The sequence below is a fragment of the Melanostigma gelatinosum genome (assembly GCF_949748355.1).
Source record: "Melanostigma gelatinosum genome assembly, chromosome: 3".
Classification (NCBI taxonomy): domain Eukaryota; kingdom Metazoa; phylum Chordata; class Actinopteri; order Perciformes; family Zoarcidae; genus Melanostigma; species Melanostigma gelatinosum.
The window spans coordinates 19321943-19343897 of record NC_136636.1 but is presented as its reverse complement, the minus strand read 5'-3'; the positions used below and the strand labels follow the sequence as shown (position 1 = coordinate 19343897).

Below are 21955 nucleotides of genomic sequence, written 5' to 3'. Positions count from 1 at the left end.
ATTGGGCTGGCCACTCCATAACGTTAATCTTGTTGGTCTGGAACAAAGATGCTGCTCACTTAATTCAGGGTCTGGGGCCGCAGACAGTTTGTCAGATGACCCCCTAACACTGAATGCAAGCCACACAGCACACTGTGAAGACAGTGAAGCTTGGTGGCGCACACATCATGATATGGGGATGTTTCTCACACTATGGTGTTGGGCCTATTTATCGCACCAGGAATCATGGATCACTTTGAATACATCAAAATACCGAAGAGGAGATGCCAGTGAAATGGGTGTTTCAACAAGACAACGACCCCAAACACACCAGTAAGCGAGCAGCATCTTGGTTCCAGACCAGTTTATACAGTAAAGGTTTGAAGACAGATGCCGAAACTGCTATTTTTTTCTCAACAGCTTTGCCATTGCAATAATACCACAACTCTGGCTGCTACAGAAACATCATTGCATTTTGACTAAAGGACATCTTCCTCCACACTAGATGGGTTTTTTGGTGACAAAATGTGTAATTAGTGATGTGTATTGATATCAATGACAAAACACAAACTATGTATGTATTATTGGATTTTATTTGGACTCAGCTAATACCAATTAAATGTTAATAAAATGCTCTGTAAAAGAAAGTTTGTTCAAACTGAGTTGACGTACAGTAAAAAGGCTGGCAACATATCCGAGATGATAAACAGATTCATGAACATTGTAGTAAAAATACTTTTGGCATAGCTTGGCAATGTTTAGTCTGTCAAAAACATGCGATGTGGATAATTGATATGGTTCACTTTAGAAGCTGTTTTGTGCAAAGTAAGAAAATACCGACACCATGTCTAACGCTCTTTTCTCGATTGTGCTCTACGAACGCTTCTCAAATGGAACTGTTGCTTCCTCACTGATGCAGTGATAATGACAACACTTCCTTTCTGTGAGCCACACACACACACATTTGTTTTCCCCAAATAAAGCTGCTTCACAATTTCCATTATTGAACACCATTGTGTAAGAGCAGGCAAACTGCCCGATGAATAGTCTTTCTTCTAGTACAACAAACCAGCTGGCATTGGAAACCTCAAGATAAATGTGAAATGATGACAGTTACACAGTTAATTATTTTTAAAATAAGAAAAGTTTAGATACTTTGTAAACGCACTTAAAAGTATAAAATAATCCAGCATGACATTTCTGTTATTCCATTTGGTTATTCATCTATCATAGCAAATTATTTAGCAATTCAAATCTGACATCACTGATATGATGGAAGAAGAAAAAGAGACATCGCAGTAGCAACAGCGTCAAAAGAAACTAAGCGTATATTTGATTTGGTTAAAAAAAAGAAAACGGTAAACATACGTGAACACAGTTTCCAGTATTGCTTTAGTTGCTCAGTATATTAAAAAATGTTTAAAGGATTTAGTCCACCTCCTGTGTAATCTAACTTTAGAGACAAGATGCACACATCTCTACCTAGTTAAAAGGTCCAACTTTCATGAATAATGTTTAACAACATTTTGGGTTCATTTCTGATCTTCAAAAACTGCCCACATAGATCTAAAAGCCTGTACGGCAACACTGTATGGCAGAACATCCCATCACCTCATACGATCTCCTTGTGTACCTGGTTTAATAAGCAGAAAGGAAAGCCATCATGCACACATCTCCTTGTGAATGTAATTAAAACATTAGTCACATTAATTAAGACTCTTTACAGCATTAAGACCTCTGTGTATCTCATTATAAAAAACTAATTATACACCAATCAAGTCACACACTCTGTGACACCAAGAGCTGTTGGTTGTTGTTTGACACGACATGTTTTTTTTCTTCCCACACATCCACATTCAAGAAGAACGGCGATAGATCTTTACGCATATATTAGAAAAGAGGTTCTTCGGCTCTACAAAATCCCTTACATTTGACTGTTTCTTTACGCCAAACTGAAGGCCAAGTTTTTACATGAACGATTACATGATGGATGACAAGAAGTATCAAAAAGAAACGGTAGCATCCCCAGATCTGATTGGAAACAAAAGGGAGTCAACCTGTTTCACAGGCAGAAACCACAATTCACTATCGTGACATTCCCCCATCTCCTCGCACACTTTTGCTCAGCCAGCTTTACGCCACCTGGCTGTTATGGCCCCACAGACTCTATAGTGTTTGGTTTAATGGTCGTGGAAGCCTGGCATGGGAAAGGGCCTGGCAAAAGCTTCAACGCGATGGCGCAGGTTGGCGATGCGAGCCACGGTCTCTGGGTCCTGAAGAAGGAAGTTCTTGAATTCCTGGAGCTTTCCTAAAGAGAAAGAAAAGGCTCAGCTTTCCCTCATGGCCATTCAGCTTCCTTTATTTTATCACCATTGGGCTTTTTGCTCCAGCTAATGTTTTTGTATCAAACTATTTAATATAACACACAGAACATTGTACTTTTGTTGCCTCTCTAATAACGACATAGTTTTAAAAATAAAAAGGCAAAAAATCTGAGGCCCATGTTGTTGTCAAATACCAGGCTACATGTTATCGGTCTCCCCTCTCACACTACGCTTACCGGTCTTTTTCTTGACGTCCAAGGCGATCTTGAAGCCTTCATCCATGAGCTCGACAACTTGCACAAAGTCAGCTTCTTTGAACTGTCTGGATGTCAGGGCCGGAGCACCTGGGTTGGAGAAGAACACAACATGTGCAGCTTGAAGTACAAAGTCAGGACTGGTAATCACTTCCTCTTGCTTCTACAGGTTTAACGGTTTCTAATACATTTTCCTGCGTTATATTCTATTTAGGAACCATATGGTCTTTGGAAAAAAACAAACAGAGCCCGAGAGCTTCTTGAAATATCAGTAATAAATCGACAGACTCCAGATGGGTCAAACCAACAATGATGCCGATGGCCGATGGGTCGTTACGGTGCAGATCAAATCTCAATCGAATAAACCGCTGAGGAGGTAATAAGTGCAGTTTCTCGCCTTAAGACGATGCTAAAAATGTGGCAGTGTAGATGTGGAGCTCTTGAACTTCCTGGAAGATGATTAAAAACCCAAACATACTTAATTAATCATGATCTGCTCAGTGCTTGTGGCTTAATTGGTGGCCGACTCATTTCCATATGCAGAACTACAGAACTTTTTTTTTTTTTTTTTTAAAGTGAGTGAAATTGAAATTAAGTAAAGAAGATGCTTTGTGAAAAGTAAATTAGAGTTGACGATCATATCAAGACCGATTATCTTGACATAACTTACAGGTATTCTGAGGTTGGAAACTTTTTGAAAACACAAATGAGCACCATTTTCTGTATGTGGTCTCTGAAGTAATCCTTAATGATAAGTATGACAAGATCCTGTCTGAGTCAAGCTAAACGCAGTGTAATGTGAAGCTGCTCCTCACCTAGCCTGAGGCCACCAGGAGTCAGGGCGCTCTTGTCCCCGGGGCAGGTGTTCTTATTGGTGGTGATTGACGCAAGCTCCAGCACCCTCTCGGCCCGAGCCCCGTCAATGCCCTTAGGCCGCAGATCAACCAGGACCAGGTGGTTGTCGGTCCCGTCTGAAATAGTCAGCATTCGTAGTAAAACACTTTTGAAGTAGGAGAAAGTCCAAAGCTTTGAAGACACAAATTTCCCTTTTGAGCCTTTGATCGGACCACCTCATCACTAGTTTAACGTGGATGAGGTAATGCAACTAGATTTGTTAGCTGTAGGATATGAAACGGAATGCGGTTAACGATGAAGCCAAATTATTGTTGAGTAATGTGTTGTCAGGGCCGCCAATGCTTCACAAGTTCTTGTGCATCGGCTATATTTTCATCTGAGCACTGTATTTATGTTAGATGTCTACAGTATATAGATATGTTTTACTTCATAGGTACACTATACATTGTAGCATAGTATAGTACAGCTAAGAGTAATCTAGTCTCATACAACACTTCTGAGGCTAAAGGTCAGGGTGCTGCTGATCTGTATTGCATTATAGAGAGGTGTTTCTATAGTTTTGTCTCTTTATATGAAGGAGCGTTGGCTACATCACACACAAACTACATCCTCTGAAATGATTGCAGTTACATCACCACCTCTTAGGTAAGGTCGGATGTATTGCAGGATTGTTGTATTAGACTGCATTGATTTAAGTAAGCTGCATCTAATGAACTGAAAACTGAGTGTATATTGTAGATAAATGTAATACATTTTCCCTCAGCTATCAATACAACCAACTTACTTGAGTTAGTACACACTCCTTTTTACAAGTTTCCTGTTGAGTGTGACCCCTAACACTCTTTTTACACATACATCTACAAAGAGATTGAAAAAAGGCGCATGCACACAATGCAGTGTAAGCACAGGACAAGCCTGTATTTTTTAGGGTATCAATTGAAGGCTATACATCAAAAAAGAGCTGAGGCCGGCGGATTAAATGCAGTAGAAGATTCAAGCATTCGCTCACAACCGGAAAGTGACCACTTTCATCTGGTTTTATTTCCTTGACTGACAGGACAGCTACACTGGCATTCGCCTCTTTGCACTTCATGAATTCAAATGCCTTTTTCCCCCGTCATGTAATTTGTATTTTGTGACAGGACATTTCTCTTTATTGACTGGGTTGTGTGTTTTTTCGGTGTTTCTTTCTGCTGTTTGCTGAGCCAGTGCCTTCCCTTTGAACTACTAAAAACAATGTTTTAATACAAGTGAGATTACCTGATACCAGGGTGTAGCCTTTGCTGAGGAGAGCGCCGGCCATAGACTTGGCGTTCCTCAGTACCTGGGAGATGTACTGCTTGAACATGGGAGACTGTGTCTGGATACACAAACACACAAAATAACAAAAGGGTTGCGCAAGACAGAAGAACTACAGTTAGAGTTTGCTTGTTTTCAGTTGGGGCTGAGGAATTATTAATCAGCTATGAAGAAAACAACTTTCTATTATAAAAACACATGTTATAAGTGAGAGACATTTGCTTTTCCGTCCTCTTTAATTGGTTCAATTTCAATCGCTGCCTCACACAACATTAGGATCCAGTTCACAGTTGAGGAAGAGAAGTAACCGATGCCCACTGTAGCTCATGGAACAAGTCCCTTTGTCAAGTAGAACCAACGCAATTCAATGGTAACATTTTGTTTCACTGTTAAAACTGGATCAACCAGTCATCAATTTCTTATTAGGAAATACCAGCCCAAGGTAATTCAGTGTTATATCAATACAAAAATAAAGTTGGAATTGGGCGTTAGTGTGTTGTGCTGACCTGTCTGAGTGCCACAGCCACACCAGCGATGGCGTGATTATGAGGTCCGCCCTGCAGGGAGGGGAACACAGAGAAGTTGACCCTGTCCTCAAGATCGTACATGACCTCCTTCCCCTTCTTGTCCACTGAGCGAACGCCCTTACGATAGAAGATGATGCCAGCCCTGAACAGAACGGACTAATTAACTGACAAAGCATTTTCACCATTGTCTACAACCCAACAAGGGAATCAAAACATCACAAAATTACTATAAGCGCAATTAATAAACAATAACTAACTAAAATGATGCAGCGGCGCCTCTTGTTCTTACCGGACTCCTCGGAGGGACTTGTGTGTGGTGGAGGTGACCAGGTCAGCGTGGTCAAAGGGAGAGGGGACGGCTTTGGCGGCCACCAGGCCACTGATGTGAGCCATATCAGCCAGCAGGTAGGCCTTAATGTCAGTACTCAGCTGAGGGTGAAGAGAGGGAACAAACACAACATTAGGATTCACATGTATACCATCAAACAGGACATTTTCACACAAATTATATTTACACTTGAACTTTTTCGGTACAATACCCTAAACCCCCAATCTAGACGTAAACACACTCAAACCTCCACTCAGCTGTAAGTCAGCACGTGAGCTTCAGTCCCTGCTTAATTTAAAATCTGGAACACAGAACAAAAATGTTAACTGACAAATATTTATACCAAATATATATATTTATGCATATATATATATGCATAAATATATATTTGGTCATTGATGTATAGGGTGCTACCAGAAACCATTAGTTATTATAAAACTAAACTATATACCTAAACTTGCTGCATATTATATTTAAATGTGAGATAAAACCTCTTGGCACGAAAACATTTGCATTTTACCCCCACCGTTAAGATTTGATGATAACTCTACATCTGTAAGCAGCACCTGTCTTCTCAAAGGCCAGACATTTCAAACAGGAGCTGCTGTGATTACACTCTTCGGCAGTCTTCAGAGGCCAGAAATATTACAGCATAATTCAATAAATCCTTGCAGTCTCTTGCCAGCATTTATTGAAAAAGGCAAAACCAACAAATAGCTTGCTAACATGCAAATGACTCGCTGGCGAATGATCAGAGCGGTAAACAATCTTTTCAGTGTTCCAATTAATATTCATTATCGTGACAATCTTCCTTTCCACTGATATCTAAACTGGATCAGCACATGTTTATTGGATTACGAGGCAGGGTTACTGGAGGGGGTAAAGAACACAAGAGGGTGATGTGCAGTAGCTGATGAATGCCGATAGTGAAACAAATTTATAAAAAAAATAAATAAAAAAAAAAGGCTGCTCAAATCTAGGTAACAACACTCTGAAAATCTGGAGAGGAGCCCGGCCTGGCAGATTCTGCCATAAAACAGTAAATAGTTCCGCAGAGACACGCCAGGGGAAAAATATGGCCCCTACTTCAGGCCAAGTGGTAAAGTAGTTATGGTGCTTAATAAAAACACAGCTCCGTAATGGTGGGACACTCCATCTGACGGTACTAGCTAAAGTGGGGCTCTGCAGCAACAAAAGGAAGCAGTCACGGAGTGAATGAAGTGAATCAGCGGGCGGGTATAACAAAACAGATAAAGGGGCCTCTTGTGCACTGCCAAAGAGGGCAGTGAAGTGGGCAGTTAAAAGTTGCTGCCTTGCACACGCGAGTCAGTGCGAGTATACACGCTCAGTTTGGATGAGTAGGCAGGAGAAAAGCATCTGTGTCGTGAGAGACACTACAATTGGGGTTGCGTCGATGTGTTGAAGTTGGTAAGCGACTGCTCAGTATTTAGAGCAGACAGGTCTCTACTGTGGGAAAGGAATTAGTGAAGATATGGTGGGGGGCTGATCCTGCCGAGGTAGGATCAGCGAGAGGAGCAGGTGTGAGTGACAGTTCAGAGGAAAAGGTTGACTGAGTTTTAGATACGAGTAATAAGCTGGTCAGACCTTCATATTGCAGAATGAGAAAACGGGTAGCAGGAGAGGATGAGGTAGAGCAACACACACACACACACACACACACACACACACACACACACACACACACAAAAGCTGGGTGCGTTTGGTAAACAGAGAGAGTTCTCCGTGCACCTTCTTGATGCGGGCGTAGTCAATGAGGCGGGCATAGGCGCTGGTGCCAGCGATGATGAGCTTGGGCCTGAACAGCTTGGCCGTCATTTCCATCTGGTCGTAGTCTATGAGTCCTGTTGTAGTCTGCGGAGAAACGAAGAGGGAGACAAAAAAGAGGCAGAGAAGTGGAGGATGAATATGAGAATATTAAAGGGAGAGTAAGGGTCAGGAGGAAAAAAATAAAAAAAAGGACAAAAGAGGATGAGAAAAAGTTGTCAGATGAAGAGCAAACATATCAACTCGAAAGAGTTTTTTTTTCCATTTGAAGCTCATTTGAAGCAGCTGCATTTGAAGTACTTTGGCTACCTTAAAGGGGGAAGGAATTTATGGAAGGGAGACATTTCAACCCATCATATCAACAAAGAAGATTGAGCAATTGCAATAATGCACCCCTACTTCTCCAAATTCAGCCTTTCAGAGATCTACTCAACTGGTGTGATGAGGCTGAACAGATCAGAGGTTGGTTTGGAGACTTTATCTGCTCCTTTCATTCGAATAAGAAATTTGAGATATGTTAGACAATCCATTATCCGGGGGATGAAAATCTGAGTCACATGAAATGGAGTCTGAGCCCGAACCTCCGGTTTCACACGTCTACTCCTCCTCCAAGCGTCAGAGAGGAAAGACGGTACAGGGGAGAGAAAGACGGCAGGACGAAGCAGAAAAACGAAGTGGGAGACAAAAAGGATGGAGAATAAGGGAGACACGGACAAGAAAGAGAGAAGAGAAAAGAAGGTGGGAACGCTTTATTTAGACAACCTGATAATCTCCCATCTCCAGAGCACACCTATGGATGCCCCCTCACTCCATCAAGCTGCTCATTGTGAAGACAGAGCCAGCGGTGCTGGCCAGCCTGTCGATTTCCCATTATCTCTCTCGCAGAGGGGTCCTGCCTGCCCATACATCAGCAGATCTGGACACGCAGACTCTCACAGCCATCCATCAGCCGCTACCAACACACAACTATGACCCCAGGAACAAAATACTGTGCACCGATGCGCCCATATCTACGGGACCCTGGTTGTGTACAGATTTCAATGCTGGTGGAAAAGAGCACTTTGAATGTTGAACATGTAGTAAACCAAGAGGAGTGAACGGTTGCATTGTGAGTGGAGAGGCCATATATCCACCAAAACACCTGCGTTGACGCCCCTCTTTTGCCAGGAAGTGCTTGTTGGGCTGAAGTTTGGACACTAAAGCCCTACCCACACTGCCTTGTGTCGTCCCTGTGGGGTCACGAAAGCAAACAGGATTTCCCCCAAAAAAGGAAGCTTTTCTACTACATTTTCTCTTTTTGGTTTATTTATTAAATCAATTTTCTATTTTTCTCTCGAAGAGAGCCTAAAATATTTAACATAAATTTAGATATCTGTGCTCATTGTAGATTTGTAATTTCTTCTTCTTTAGTCAATGATTCCAACAGAAGTAGTTAAAAAAGAATGACCAATGTGTTGTTTCTCCAAGTTTTTACATTTGATAGCTTCAGATAAACTATATTGCCAACTAGTGGCGGCTGGTCAACAGAGGGCCATGGGGCATGGCCCCACCATGAGCCACACTAAAAATAAAAAATAAAAAAATTATAATAATCATAAATTATACAAATTGTCAATATTTGTGTTTTTGAACTATGGAATGTACCCAGTAATGTGTGTAAAATATGATATCTGCGCAAAATATATGCTTTTCCTGCTCGTGCTCTCTGCCTATGTGCTCTCTGCTCGTGCACTCAGCCTGTGTGCTCTCTGCTCGTGCACTCAGCCTGTGTGCATGACACTCTGAGAACGCGCAGCTTGGGGGGCCTAATCGTTTTGGCCCAAAAGAGACGGGGCTATGAAGCAGTTTAGCAAATTGCTGATTCAAGATATGAGTGACAGACAATTTAGCCAATCAGCGGCCTCAAATAGATTCAGCTGTGGGCCAGAACGATCAGCCCCCCTCGCTGCGCGTTCTCGTCAGGAGAAGTCTCTACAGGCGCCCGCGCCAGCGCGAGCACTCCTCCTCCAAGACCCGTTTGAGAGGAGAACTTTGGCGGAGATTCTGCAGCCAAAGAGCTGATATCAGATCAGCCTGACCTCACAATCAGACAGCAGACTCGCGGGAAAGGGAAGCAGTACATGCGGAGCTTCACTACTAGCTGAACACCAGACAGGTTTGGCTAGCTGGATGACGTCATGCTAATCATTTATTTCGCTTTTTAAAACAACGGGGACAGATTCAGCACGGACAGTTACGGGAGTGAGGGATGAGGAGGTAAGGAAACATGAGAACAGGACGGACACACATGGAGAACTCTGTCAAGCTACATATTAGACAAAGTGAACATCTTTTCTTCTACATAGTTGTCCTCAGTCTCATCTGCTTAACTTGGTCATGGAGGCATCAACATGTAATAGAGATGTTAAATTAACAGTGAAAACTCATCATAGCTTAATTTAACATCAGTATTCATAATTACACTTCATGTTTACTTCTCCTGATCTTTACCTCCTATAACAAGGTCCATAGGGGCATCTCAATAAATGAACATGTTATATTATATTATATAAGTGTTATTTACTCCTTTTTTTGTGTTGGAATACATGTTAAATATTTAACTGCCAAGTAATAACGCGGGTTTGATAATGTTTTTGCATTAAATCATACTGGGATGTTTGCTGAAATTTATAGGATGGCCCTACCTAGAACATTTTCCACCAGCCGCCACTGTTGCCAACACATTAGTAACATTCTAAAACAAGGTACCCAGTGTAACCGTTTTCTCACAGTCACCATTACAGTGAATTGCAGAGTCAGCGCAAAACACCTTATACACAACATACTTCACGACATGTTCACACACAGTATTTGTTTGTCCAGCACAATTTCTTGCCGACTGTAAAATCAGGGGAAGACACTTACAAAGTAACGGAGATGATCAACAATACAACTGAACGATTGTACATAGTACTGCAGCAGAACAAGCAATGCTTTGCACTGGCGAGTTTTACACATCTGAAACGCAGTTGTGACCGACGGTACCGGTTCATGTGGTGGTCGTTTCATAAGTCAGTCAACTGACTCTGAAAACCGTGCCTACATTTATCTTGACATTAAAAAAAATGGAACTATTGGAATTAATAAATGTCTCATCGGACACTGAAAGAGGTTTACATTGAAATAATATTGAACCTGTTTCTGCCTCAGAGCTTTTATAACACTTTTTTGGTGTTGTCCCATTCCCTTCACAACATGTCAGGTGACATCAGCAAAAGGGCTCTCTACTTACATTTAGCTTGTAAGGCATGGACTCAAAATAGATTGAGGTTGCAGAGATCCTCTTCACGTCAGACATGTAGCCATGGGTCAGACTGGGGTGAGAGAGAGGAACATGTAAACAGAAACACAAAGTTACATTACCTTGAAACCAACTTGATTTTTGTTTTAGGTGCAAATGGTGCACGAGTTTTGACCAACAAAGAAACTAGGGCAGCTCAGAAAATAATGAGAAATGAGAGATTATAAGTGAGCGGGTGCAGGTCAAGAATAAAAGGAAAGCTGTGGTGACTACTCACTGTCCTCCGTCAGGCAGGTCCAGGCCCATGATGCGGTCATGGGGCTTGAGCACGGCCGTGTAGACGGCAAAGTTAGCGGGGGAACCGGAGTACGGCTGGACGTTGACCCCCCACAGAGCTGGGTCCAGGTCGAAGGACTCCAAGGCTCGTTTCTGACACAGCAGCTCAATTTGATCGACCACTTCTGCTCCACCGTAGTATCTGAGGGAATAGATGGGGACAAAGAGAGAGAGACCCTCGGGCCATTTAATAAGAGCTGCATCACTCATGCAAATAACCTGCTGGATTAAACTAGAATATGAATTCTATTATTATAAGTGGGGGTTTTTGGGCAGCAGTAAAAAAAAGAAGTTATAAACTATGATCTCTCACCACCTTTTAACTTGATATGGCTATATTTTTTGCAAATAGTTGCTTATTTACACATTCAGCAGTTTCAGTGCAATATCATTCATTTTTTGGAGTTGTGATTTTACGCCAATTCGATGCTAATGTAACCCACCGTACAGGTACTAACAAGTAGTGCACATCGGCTTTCTAGAGCCATTTCACTGGAAACATCTGCCTGAAAAAGAGCTTGTGGTGCAAGTGAACAAAAACAGTAAAGTTGAGGTTGGACAGCTAAACTACCGGTAGTTGAAAGTCACAAGGAAGCTCAGAGCAGATATTCCTGAGTCTGATCCACTTTGTGACGTGTGGCGGGTGATTATGACCCTAATGACAGCATTGTGAGTTGTGGGAATGACGGAGCAGAGGAAAGCAGAACGACCGTGCCAAGTTCAATGCAATTATCGCACAGATAGCCTATGATGTTATATATTTATTATTCCGTTCTTTTATTTATTTAGCCGTTTTCCTCACAGACCAGTAGCAAATGCTTTGTGACCCAGTGTGGGTCCGCGGACCGGTGATTTGGGGCTGCTGACTCAGAGTAATCTAGACCAACGTCAACCCAAAACTACCACAGCAAATTGGGGACATCTTAGGTGATAACGCTCATTCAGATGAAGGAGCAACAGATGTCTACTTTACAAACCACTCATTCAGTGAGATCATCCTTTTGTTTCATTGCATTTTAGTGCAAACAGCAGATGAGTAGGATGCGGGGGGGGAACATTAAAAATCAAAAACACATTCAGTGGGAGGGAGATTTATGGTCGGCTTATATTGCAGGAATCAAAGGCATCAAATGAGAAGCATTTCAAAACAGGTCAGCTCTCTGTTTGCAGCTGATGAATGTGAATTATGTGAGGGAAGTACGAGAAAATAGGAAAACTGAAAATAGAAACCGTGCAACAACTGAATTCTTCCAATGTATGCCCTCAGGAATATTGTTTGGCAAAGCAGAGGCTGTGGATTATTTGCCGTGTGGTTGGCATGTACTATTACAGGGCAAGCTAGAGAACACAGTATAAACCAGTGTATGCGTGTTTATGTGTGCATGAATGCAACAAATATCCTGAAGCAGGGAATATCAACCGCGTTAATAAGCCGGGGTGTGGCTCAATAAACACACTCACCTTTTCCCTGGATAGCCTTCAGAGTATTTGTTGTTCAGACAGGAGCCCTGAGCTTCCAGAGCTGCTCGACTGCAGAAATTCTGTGGCGAGAATACACGCAAGCAAACACACACACACAAGCAAACACACACACACAAGCAAACACACACACACTCAGATCAATGGCTCGAGTGGACAGAAGGGACAAGGACGGCAAATTAAAGTCTGTTAAGTGATAGTGAGAAATCCCCCTCCAGCTAAAGGCAATCATTACAGTATTGAACCTCTGGACTTCCATAGACTAACACTCTGCACTTCACAATGCGTATCGCCACGCTGCTGGAGGATACAAGACAATGCAATAAACTTCTCTGCACATGCTGAGATACATTGCTGTGGCCTTTTTTAATCATTTTGCAGAAAAACTAATTTTTGTAGGTATGGTTTGTTTGCTGCAAAAGGGGTATAATCAGACCCAAAAAGTTCTCTTTATATCTTGTCTGTGTGCTGGAAGATGAAAAGACAAGTTAAGTATTTCTGATTAATATGAAATATCAGTAACTTGTATTGGACTCGCTGACACATTTCACTCGCCTGATTTCAGCAAAATGACATTAGAGCTAGACCAATTTTGATTAATGTTGTAATACACTTTTTTGTTACGTCATAAATAAAGTAAAAAAGACCAAATATTCGTTTGTTCTAGCTTTTAAAATGTAAGGATTTCTAAGTTCCTCTTTGACTAATGTAATAATAAACGTGTATTTTTGGGGGGTTATGACTGTTAGTTAGAAAAACAAGCAATTTGAAGACGTCAACTTGGGCAAAAGGAATTTGTCACAGTTTCAAAGACCAAATGATTAATCAAGTCAATAAATGGAAGATTGAGTTGTGATGAAAGTCATCTAGCTGCAGCTAACTGTTACGATGATACCGTTCTTTGAATGTCTTCTGCTGAGGATTTATCTTTTGAGGAGTGAATTGTTACTGTTGGTTGGAAGTTATTTTGGTATTTAAAAAGGTATTTTGTGGATGCTGGAGATGCAGAAACGTCATCCAACTTGTTTCCAAATATTGCTACCCCAACAAATCCAAACATCACTTCTGTAGTGGCCATTTCTCGGCTCAAACTTAAACAAATAATAATCAAACGCCACTGATGCACCGTGGTCGGTATCCTTACGCAGCCAGAAGAGAGTGAAATGTCCAAGCAGGATTCCATTTTTGTGTATTTATTAAATAAAGCAAATAAAACAAGCAAACAAACTAACTAGCAAAACTCCTGTCGTGCTGTCTCTCCTGTCCTGTGCAGTGCAATGCTGCTGTGTAGCTGGTAAAAACTATACGCCCACCCCGGTGCATGCTGGTCCTATCTTTCTACTCGTTTAAATAGCAACAGGTGCCCACAGTAATTACCAAAAAAATTATATCACTAAACAAATTACTATTAAAGAGAAAAAGAATCTTAATATATGAAACATCTACAATAATTAAACAACACTACTTATGAATGACATAACAAACTACAATATCAAATAAATAGCTCCAACAACTTCTCTCCACTCCACTGGGTTATGATACAAATGTGTATAGTATAGCACATTATGCAAAACAAATTAAGGGAAAGCAGTTATTTTATAGTAAGCCTACTGTACGCAACTATGTTATGTGAAAAAACACAATCAAATATGCTATAAAAAACATGTTTCAATATTTATATGATACGGACCAACACAAATACGTTTGGAGTGACCACCTGTTGCACATACTTCACAATCCTGACTCTGTACAGTAACTGACCATGTGAACCCCTTCTGGTACGGCCCGCTGACACAACACTCTTACTGTATATTACCACACCGGCCAGTTATAAAGTCTGATACAAGAACAAATAGTACACTCTAGTCTCCACACTGTCGCCCTCGTTGAGGTGTGTGTGTGTGTGTGTATATGTTTCACCTAGAAGTCAAGAGGAGATCAAGGGAGATAACAGCTCCAGTAAAAGCTCTCTGCTGCGTCCGTCTGTCATGCAGACAACTCTGCATATATTACAAAAGGAAACGCATGTGCTTCTCAGCGCCTTTAAGTGTGTGTGTGTGGGGACATGTATGGTAGTCTTTTCATTCAAGGAATGCCTCCCCTGAGCCGTTACTGTGATGTGCCTGGCAGAGTGAGGTGGGGAGGAGGTAGGATGAAGATATCAGCTTTATCTCACACTAGAGCGGTCAGGCTTTGTGTAGCGAGGGGGCCGCTACACTCCACTGAAAAACTACTGTGGCGAAGAAGAAACAGGAGGAGAGAGCCAGAACAATACAAGATAAAACCTCTTCTGCTCTTTTGAAGAGTAACATTTTCCATTTCACACCATCCAACCTTGGAATGGAAACAAAGAGTAACCCACATGTTTCGGCAACAACTGACGATTCTGGCTTACAAAGAGTACTGCATCCTGTGAGCGTTTGCACTACTTAGGAAGCTACATTTGAATACTATGAATTTATTCTTGGCAGAGTTCCTGATATCCGTTTGATCATTTGTATGTCTGAGCCAGAAGGTCGCAGTTTCACGACCCTAGCAAGCCCCTTAAACTTTGAACAAACAGCAAATATACTGCTGTAAAATATTGAAGCATACAACAGCAAGATGAATAAAGAATGAATACACTTGCGGTGTATGAATTTCAAATGCGTTACCCATATCAATTTGTACTGGATGTGCTGTGCGCACGGTATTTATCTCCAGAATGAGCGCTGATGAAGCACTGATAAGGGCTTTCCTATCAACGCTGCCAGCAGTGATCTGGGTAAAAAATAGATATCCATGAGGCTAGCAAGAGGATTCATTTATCCAACCATTTTGCCAAAACATAAAATCAGACATGATGAGGTGTTTCTCAGCCATCTCCATTGCCAACATACGGTGGAGGTGCTGCATTGAGTAAGTGTTTACATTGACTGTCTTTCTTTAATGAGTAAAATCAATCGGAACCAAATGGTATAGGATCAGTCTTTATATTGGACTTAAGGCTGACTGAAAGAAAAAATATTTTCTCGGATGTCAACTCCATGCCGGCATTTTTAAGGCATTGGGCAAATAATGTTCTTGACAGACTAATCAAGAGGTTGAAAGAAATGTCTCTACCATCCTTTCCTACATGAACAGTGAAAAGCGTCGAGCAAGATGTCTTACCTCAGATGCAATGAGCTCCAATCCGCGGCACTGCCGGTCCTTCTCCTTCAGCATCAGATCCCAGATTTCGGGGTCGTCCTCGGCCAGGCTTTCCTGGCCCGTCCATGGACGATCTTCTTCCACCGCACGGGAGGCGGCGTGGGACTGCTGGCCACGCACACCGAGACGAACCGGCGCTCGCTGGCACAGTGGCTGTGAACAGGTGAGAGCGAGAGGGAGAGGAAAGGATCAACTGAAAGTAGTAATAGTTGTATACTGATAGGACAGTTATTGTCAACACATTTTCTAATCCTGGACCACTAACGTGGGTCTCATGAGTACTGATGGTGTGTTGTCATCTTTAAAAAGGTCTTTATTATCTATGAAGACTAAACCAGCGGAGGCTCCACCCGTAAAGACCAACCACTACGTAGAGACTAAGACGTTACAACAGAGAAATATGTTTCTACAGAATACATTTGATCGTTTTACTTATTTGAAGTAACAACCTGATTTGTCGTATATACATAAGGAGATATTTGAAGTCCCCTCCTCTGTTCCGACACTCCGATATGTAGCCCGGTATAATTAGAAAGTGGCGTGTTTGCATGATATCAATAATCAGCGTGGTTGTTCAATTATGCCTCTATCAGCACTTCCACAAACTGGGGGACTGACTTTTACAGCCCCAGTGTGCCAAAGGAGGCATATAGAGAACAGATTCAGCACTTCCCGCTTATCTAATCTGGACTGGGACTGGCGAGTTCTGCTGCTGCTGCTGCAATGCCCGATCACAAGAGTGTGCAGAGTCCATACAGTTTTCACTGTCTCTTTTTGAAACGTTAAACACGAATCCTAAACTGGCTTTAACCCTGTGGTGGATTATTCGAACACTAGATTTCTGGCTTGGTATTGCATACAGCAGACACTTTTCTTAGGTGATGTACAAACTTTGACGGCACCAAAAGATTGCACTGTATTCTAGCTGTACTTTGTGTGCACTTCAACGGAGAGGCGCTGTGACTGTGTGGGAGGAGACACAGCAATAGAGAAGAAACCCCCTCTTTGACAGGTCGATAGCATTTACAACAAAGTGGCTCACTCCCGTCATTTAATCAACAATATGATGACTGTGTTGAGATCAATCCCACCACTGCTAACGTATAGTTATCATCTGTACAGGTGTGAGGGACAACCTCCCTTTAATTTCGCCATTAAAAAGCAATTAACCCAATGCTCAGCACTGGATGAGGACACCAAGATGAAAAAATTAATTAAAATGCAAGCTTTCTGACCAACCTCAGTTCAACATTCTTTGTAAAAAAAAAAAACAGTTAATAAGGACACTTTATCCTCAGGAGCAGCTTGCAGATAGTTTATCTACTCCATCGCTGTTAGGCCCAATCCTCTCTACTCCGCCTCTTCATCTGCTCCCCGGGGTGGCAGAGGGAGCAGCGGTGACACACCAGGGGAGGCAACTTGCACATTAATGGCCAATTTCTAACAGTTTCTACTCCGGCCTTCTGTCACCAGTGGCGGTGGTGGAAAAGGGAGAAGCCCCCCCCCCCCCCCCCCCCCCCTGGATTCTGGAAGAGATGAAGGCCTGGGGAGACAGGTCGGGCTGCCTCTGAGGACAAGTTTCTCGCTGAGAAATCACACGGGTCATTAAATCTTGACGGGAACTGTCCTTCGCTGTCTGCACTTCTGCCGGGACACACCGAGGCTCGGGAAAGCAGCGGCAGGGAGAAACACAACACAACCCTAACACTGCCATGGTTACAGCGCTACTGAAGACTGCAAAACAGACAAGGGTGACTCTCCCTCCTCCTCATCCTCCCCTCCACCTTCATCCCTGCTTTCCTTTCCCCACCCTCCTCCTGTCATTCAAAGCTGCTAAGCACGCTCAGCCAAGCAGCACTCATGCAGCGTTTTTATTAGTTCGCCTTGTCATCGCCATCACTTCCGTGGCGTCCGGACGGGACAGCACTGAGCTTAAACAAACACGCGGGTCAGTCCCTGTCGTCTGCCTCGCCGCGGTCCCGCCTCGTCTCCCAGCCCTGATCATTAAGAACCGGAAGATTAATTAATGAACACGAGATAAACTGATTCAAGAAAAGTGAGAGCCAAGATACAAGCGCCGAATATGTCACAGCGGGACTATTTTTAGGCGACAGATGATGCCGTCGTTTGAAGGTGAACTTGATGAAAACTTTGCTGTGAGAAAACGGGGCGGGATAGGCCACATCAACCGGGGCGCCGAGCACCAGATAATGGCAGAGTCACAGATGCACTGCATATGAGTGACAATGATCCGGCAATTGTTGGCAGTTTGCCTTCATTGTCAAACATCTGTGGCCAAAGACAAATGGCGGAGAAGAAAGAAAACTATTTCATTAATCCTAGTTCTGTAATATTTTGCCCATTTCCTGAAGCAGCTCCTGATGTGGGTCAATTTTACAGATGACTGCTGTCCATCAGAGGCTGCGCCAAACAACAATCAGCCAGGTATCAGAAGCAAAACAGAGAGGAGTAGAGAGGAGACACTGAAGAAATAAAAAAAGAAGATATGTAAGGTTAGAGAGAAGAAGTGTCAACAGTCAGCGGCAGCAGTCAGTCTGACACGTAGTCGCCTCTTTCCCTGTCACTGGCTAATAGCAGGGCTGTCCGTTACAAATTGCCCTGCGATTCAGTTTAGATAACACCAGACTGAGAAATCTGGATGGGGTGCAGAGGCGTGAAGGGACGGAGGACGAGTTCAGGGAGACTCCGCTGTATTCGGGTCAAAGGGTTGTCAAGGAGACAATCGGAGACATAAGCGATACTTGCAACAAAGCCGATCTTCAGGAGGTGTAGGCGGTGGAACAATACGTGTATGCTTTTTGTGGCGATGATGGTGAAAGAGCTCTACTCTGGGCTTCCTGGTGCCTCAAGGATTCTAGATGTGTGCTGTGGACTGTACTGTTGGCATTGTCAGAGAGAGCCTGTGCCCACAACCCTCTCATTGTCCCTGTTAAGTGCAGTTTGTTAAATCAAAAATAGATGCACTTAAGAGGAACAGTGTGTAGGCTCCAGGGGGATTTATTGGCAAAATACTCGCAAGGCAGTTTTACTGCCTTGTGCCACAAAGCCACACTGAAAAACAGGCCATGGCCTGAAATCTGTCTCTCTCTCTTCCTCACACGTACACAGATCATGTGAGGACACTGCACTCCTTAACCAGAAGAAGAAACATGGGTCTTGTGAGTCCTTTTAAAATTTGATTAAGATGCACACTTAACCAATTACCACCAATAGGAAAAGCATGAAAGCATGCATACGAAGCAGTCAGTTTTATGGGAAACTTCAAACACACCGACAGTGACTTATAAAACTAGGTCTGACTACATGCCACACAACTTTGGCACAGACGTGGCTTAGCCTAGTTGTTCCTGAGAAACTACATGAAATTTGCACCATCTCCAAAATGGGTCACTTCATAAAGTTCAAAATGAGGGTATTAATAGCCCTCAACCAACTTGTTTTTTTTCCCCCAACACCTCCATCACCCTGATGCCTCAACTCACCAAGCAACTTATTTCATTTTAAAAAATCTGTCAAATTATAAAACTGGATTTCTTTGAAATGAGATCACTGGGCAACTCATTTGTCAATAAAAAAAAAGTTTTAATCAAGGGGGCTACAATTACCCTAACAGGGAAAAAGAGTTAAAAAATATATACTAATAATAACAATAAATGCTAATAATTAACCAGGGTAATTGAACCCACTCCACATTGTAATCTGTGATGTGTACTTAAGCACATCTGTTAAATTATTAACACAATGTCAAAGATTTTCATTGAAGTACAAGATACTATTTACAAACCTGCAATAAATACTTCGAGGTTGTAATTTTGATGGATTGGGTTTAGAAAGGGTGACAGGGGATTGTGGTGCCTTTGAATTGTAACGCGCTTTTCTGAAAAGGTATTTAAAATACTTTACTCGAGTTTCATGATTAGTTTGAGGTAAGTGGACCTTTGATTCACCATATATATTAAGATAATATCAATTAGGAAAACTAAGTTTACACCATCCTTGTAGCTACCCTAAAGTAATGTAACAATCTGCTGAAACATTGCTTTGACAAAAACACAGCCTTATTTGTTACATAATTACCTCAAAGTAGAAAGTTAATATTTTCTCGGTACTCCTGCAGTACACTTCATTTTGCACTTTGAACGTTATTAGGGGGCCTTTCTGAATACCCAACCTTGCATTATTTGCATAGAGTTACCAGGACTGAGGCTTTTCACTTGAATTAACAACAACAAAAAGCAGCTTGTATAATTCTGATTGACCATAATATAACTTATTTAAGTTACCGTCACTAAATAACTCAAAAGAGCTTGTTACATTGGGATTTGTTGGTGATACAGAGACGCGTGTTGATCGCTGCTGTTTCTTGTCCCACATTATGAAACTGCAGTGGCTATTGCATCATTACGTGGACACAACTGCAGTCACATAAAACTGAGAGCTAGCCTGCTAGCTTATCTGCTAACAAGCGACCGACATGTCAAATGTGTCACACGAACAGGGCAGCAAAGACAGCTAACGTGTAACTGACGGAGTTATTCTTACATTTGGTGACTTGTTAAAGCACAGGTGGACAGTTAAGCCCCTCACACCTGTAGTAACCGTATTGACGTTAAGCTAGCTCACGGGTCAACCGTACACAAACGACAGCTAAGGTAACTTAACTACCAAACTCAAGCACACCGTAATAGAAGCAGTGACTCATAACCAGTACTGTATATTACACGTACCCGCGTGACCCGTCTCAGAGCGAAGGACAGCATGTTTCCAGTAGGGCAGATGCAGAGGACGGACAGGCTCCGAAGAAGTTGTTGTACAACGTGTGGCTACGTTTCACCGGCCGAAAGGGTTGCTGGGAAATGTAGGTCGTTGTAGGTCTATTTTACGCAAGCCAGCAGCGACAGGTACTGCTGTATCTCTCTCTCTCATTGTTTTCAGTGGTAGAAGAAGTATTCCAACCTTTTTCTAAAGTAAAAGTAGAAATACCATTACCGTGTAAAATAATATTGTTTTTTTGCTTTTGATTAGCCGAAGTAAAAGTAAAGTTTCATCATCAGAATATAGGCTACTTAAACTTCTTATATGTCTTATTCTTATGTACAGTCTATGTACTTAAAGTACCAAAGTAAAAGTTCTCAATTATAAAGATTGGCCCATTTCAGAATTATTTATATTATATGATTCTTGTTATTGATGCATTAACGTGTATATAATAATAATACATTTTATTTGTATAGTGCTTAAAGGTACTCAAATACACTTTACATGGTAAAAACAGAAACAATAAAAGCAATGTTAATATACACAAGTACAAAAAGTACATTTGCTTCTGTGTCGTGATAGTAACCTATAAAGGAGCAGAAAATGGAACTATTGAGATAACCTCAAGAACAACTACCTTTAAATTGTACTTAAGTACAGCACGTGAGTAAATGTAAACTACTTTGTTCATTTCCAGCACTGATTTTACTCATTTATCTTCTATATCATTTAATTTGAATGGCCACAGGATGACTGAGCATACAAGTGAAGAGTGAAAGCAGTTATCACTTTTTTTTCAATACATATCTACCTTGTTAATTATGTGCTAGTCTACATCTGTGACATGTGAATGCACACCACACCTCTGAACTTTGTCAAAGCGAGAGGTGGCTTCACACTAGATTTAGGCAATCACTAGAGGTGCCTGTAAGGGCAGATTTCAGACTAGTGTAAAAAATTCCATGATCAAGACCAAGTTCTGAGACTTTGTGTACTTCGTCAAGACAACCTATAAATGTTGATAATTTATTTTTATGAAGATTTCTCATAAGAGAAAAACTGACAAGATGATTGATTTCCAATATCTGCAATAGTTTACAGAAATAAATCATTTAAAATACTGACAACAAAATCTGTTTTTGAGATACAGTTCTTAAATTTACCACACAATGTTGTAATTTTTTTTTCATGAACGAGATGTGTTTAGCTACGAAGCGTCTAACCCAGGGGTGTCAAACATACGGCCCGCGGGCCGGACCCGGCCCGCCACGTCATTTTATGTGGCCCGCGAATCCGCCAGCAAAAAAAAAATAATAATAATTTTTTTTTTTTTTTTTTTACAAAAATTTAAAGTTAGATGTGAAAATAAAAATATCCCCATGGTCGAAATTATGAGATAGAAAGTCGAAGTGATGAGATGGCATGTTGTCTGTGTGCCGACATTAAAACTATCACAACAGGTGGACAGGAGATGCAACAGCCCATAAAGAGGATTTCCAACAAGTTTCTCAACATGCGTACTTCTCTGTACTGAAACGTCA

General features: G+C 41.8%; 1 protein-coding gene across 1 annotated transcript; it reads right to left on the bottom strand.

Annotated features, from left to right (window-relative positions):
- Positions 1 to 541: 541 nt before the first annotated feature.
- shmt2 (serine hydroxymethyltransferase 2 (mitochondrial)) lies at positions 542 to 20474 on the bottom strand. Its single transcript, XM_079297001.1, has 12 exons — positions 20384 to 20474; positions 15597 to 15788; positions 12429 to 12508; positions 10909 to 11109; positions 10623 to 10704; positions 7316 to 7438; positions 5528 to 5667; positions 5218 to 5380; positions 4673 to 4772; positions 3373 to 3528; positions 2540 to 2647; positions 542 to 2287 (listed from the first exon to the last, which is right to left on the bottom strand). Exons 1-12 carry the CDS (start codon positions 20414 to 20416, stop codon positions 2160 to 2162), a joined length of 1506 nt encoding a protein of 501 aa, XP_079153127.1. The 5' UTR covers positions 20417 to 20474; the 3' UTR covers positions 542 to 2159.
- Between the last annotated feature and the right edge of the window lie 1481 nt (positions 20475 to 21955).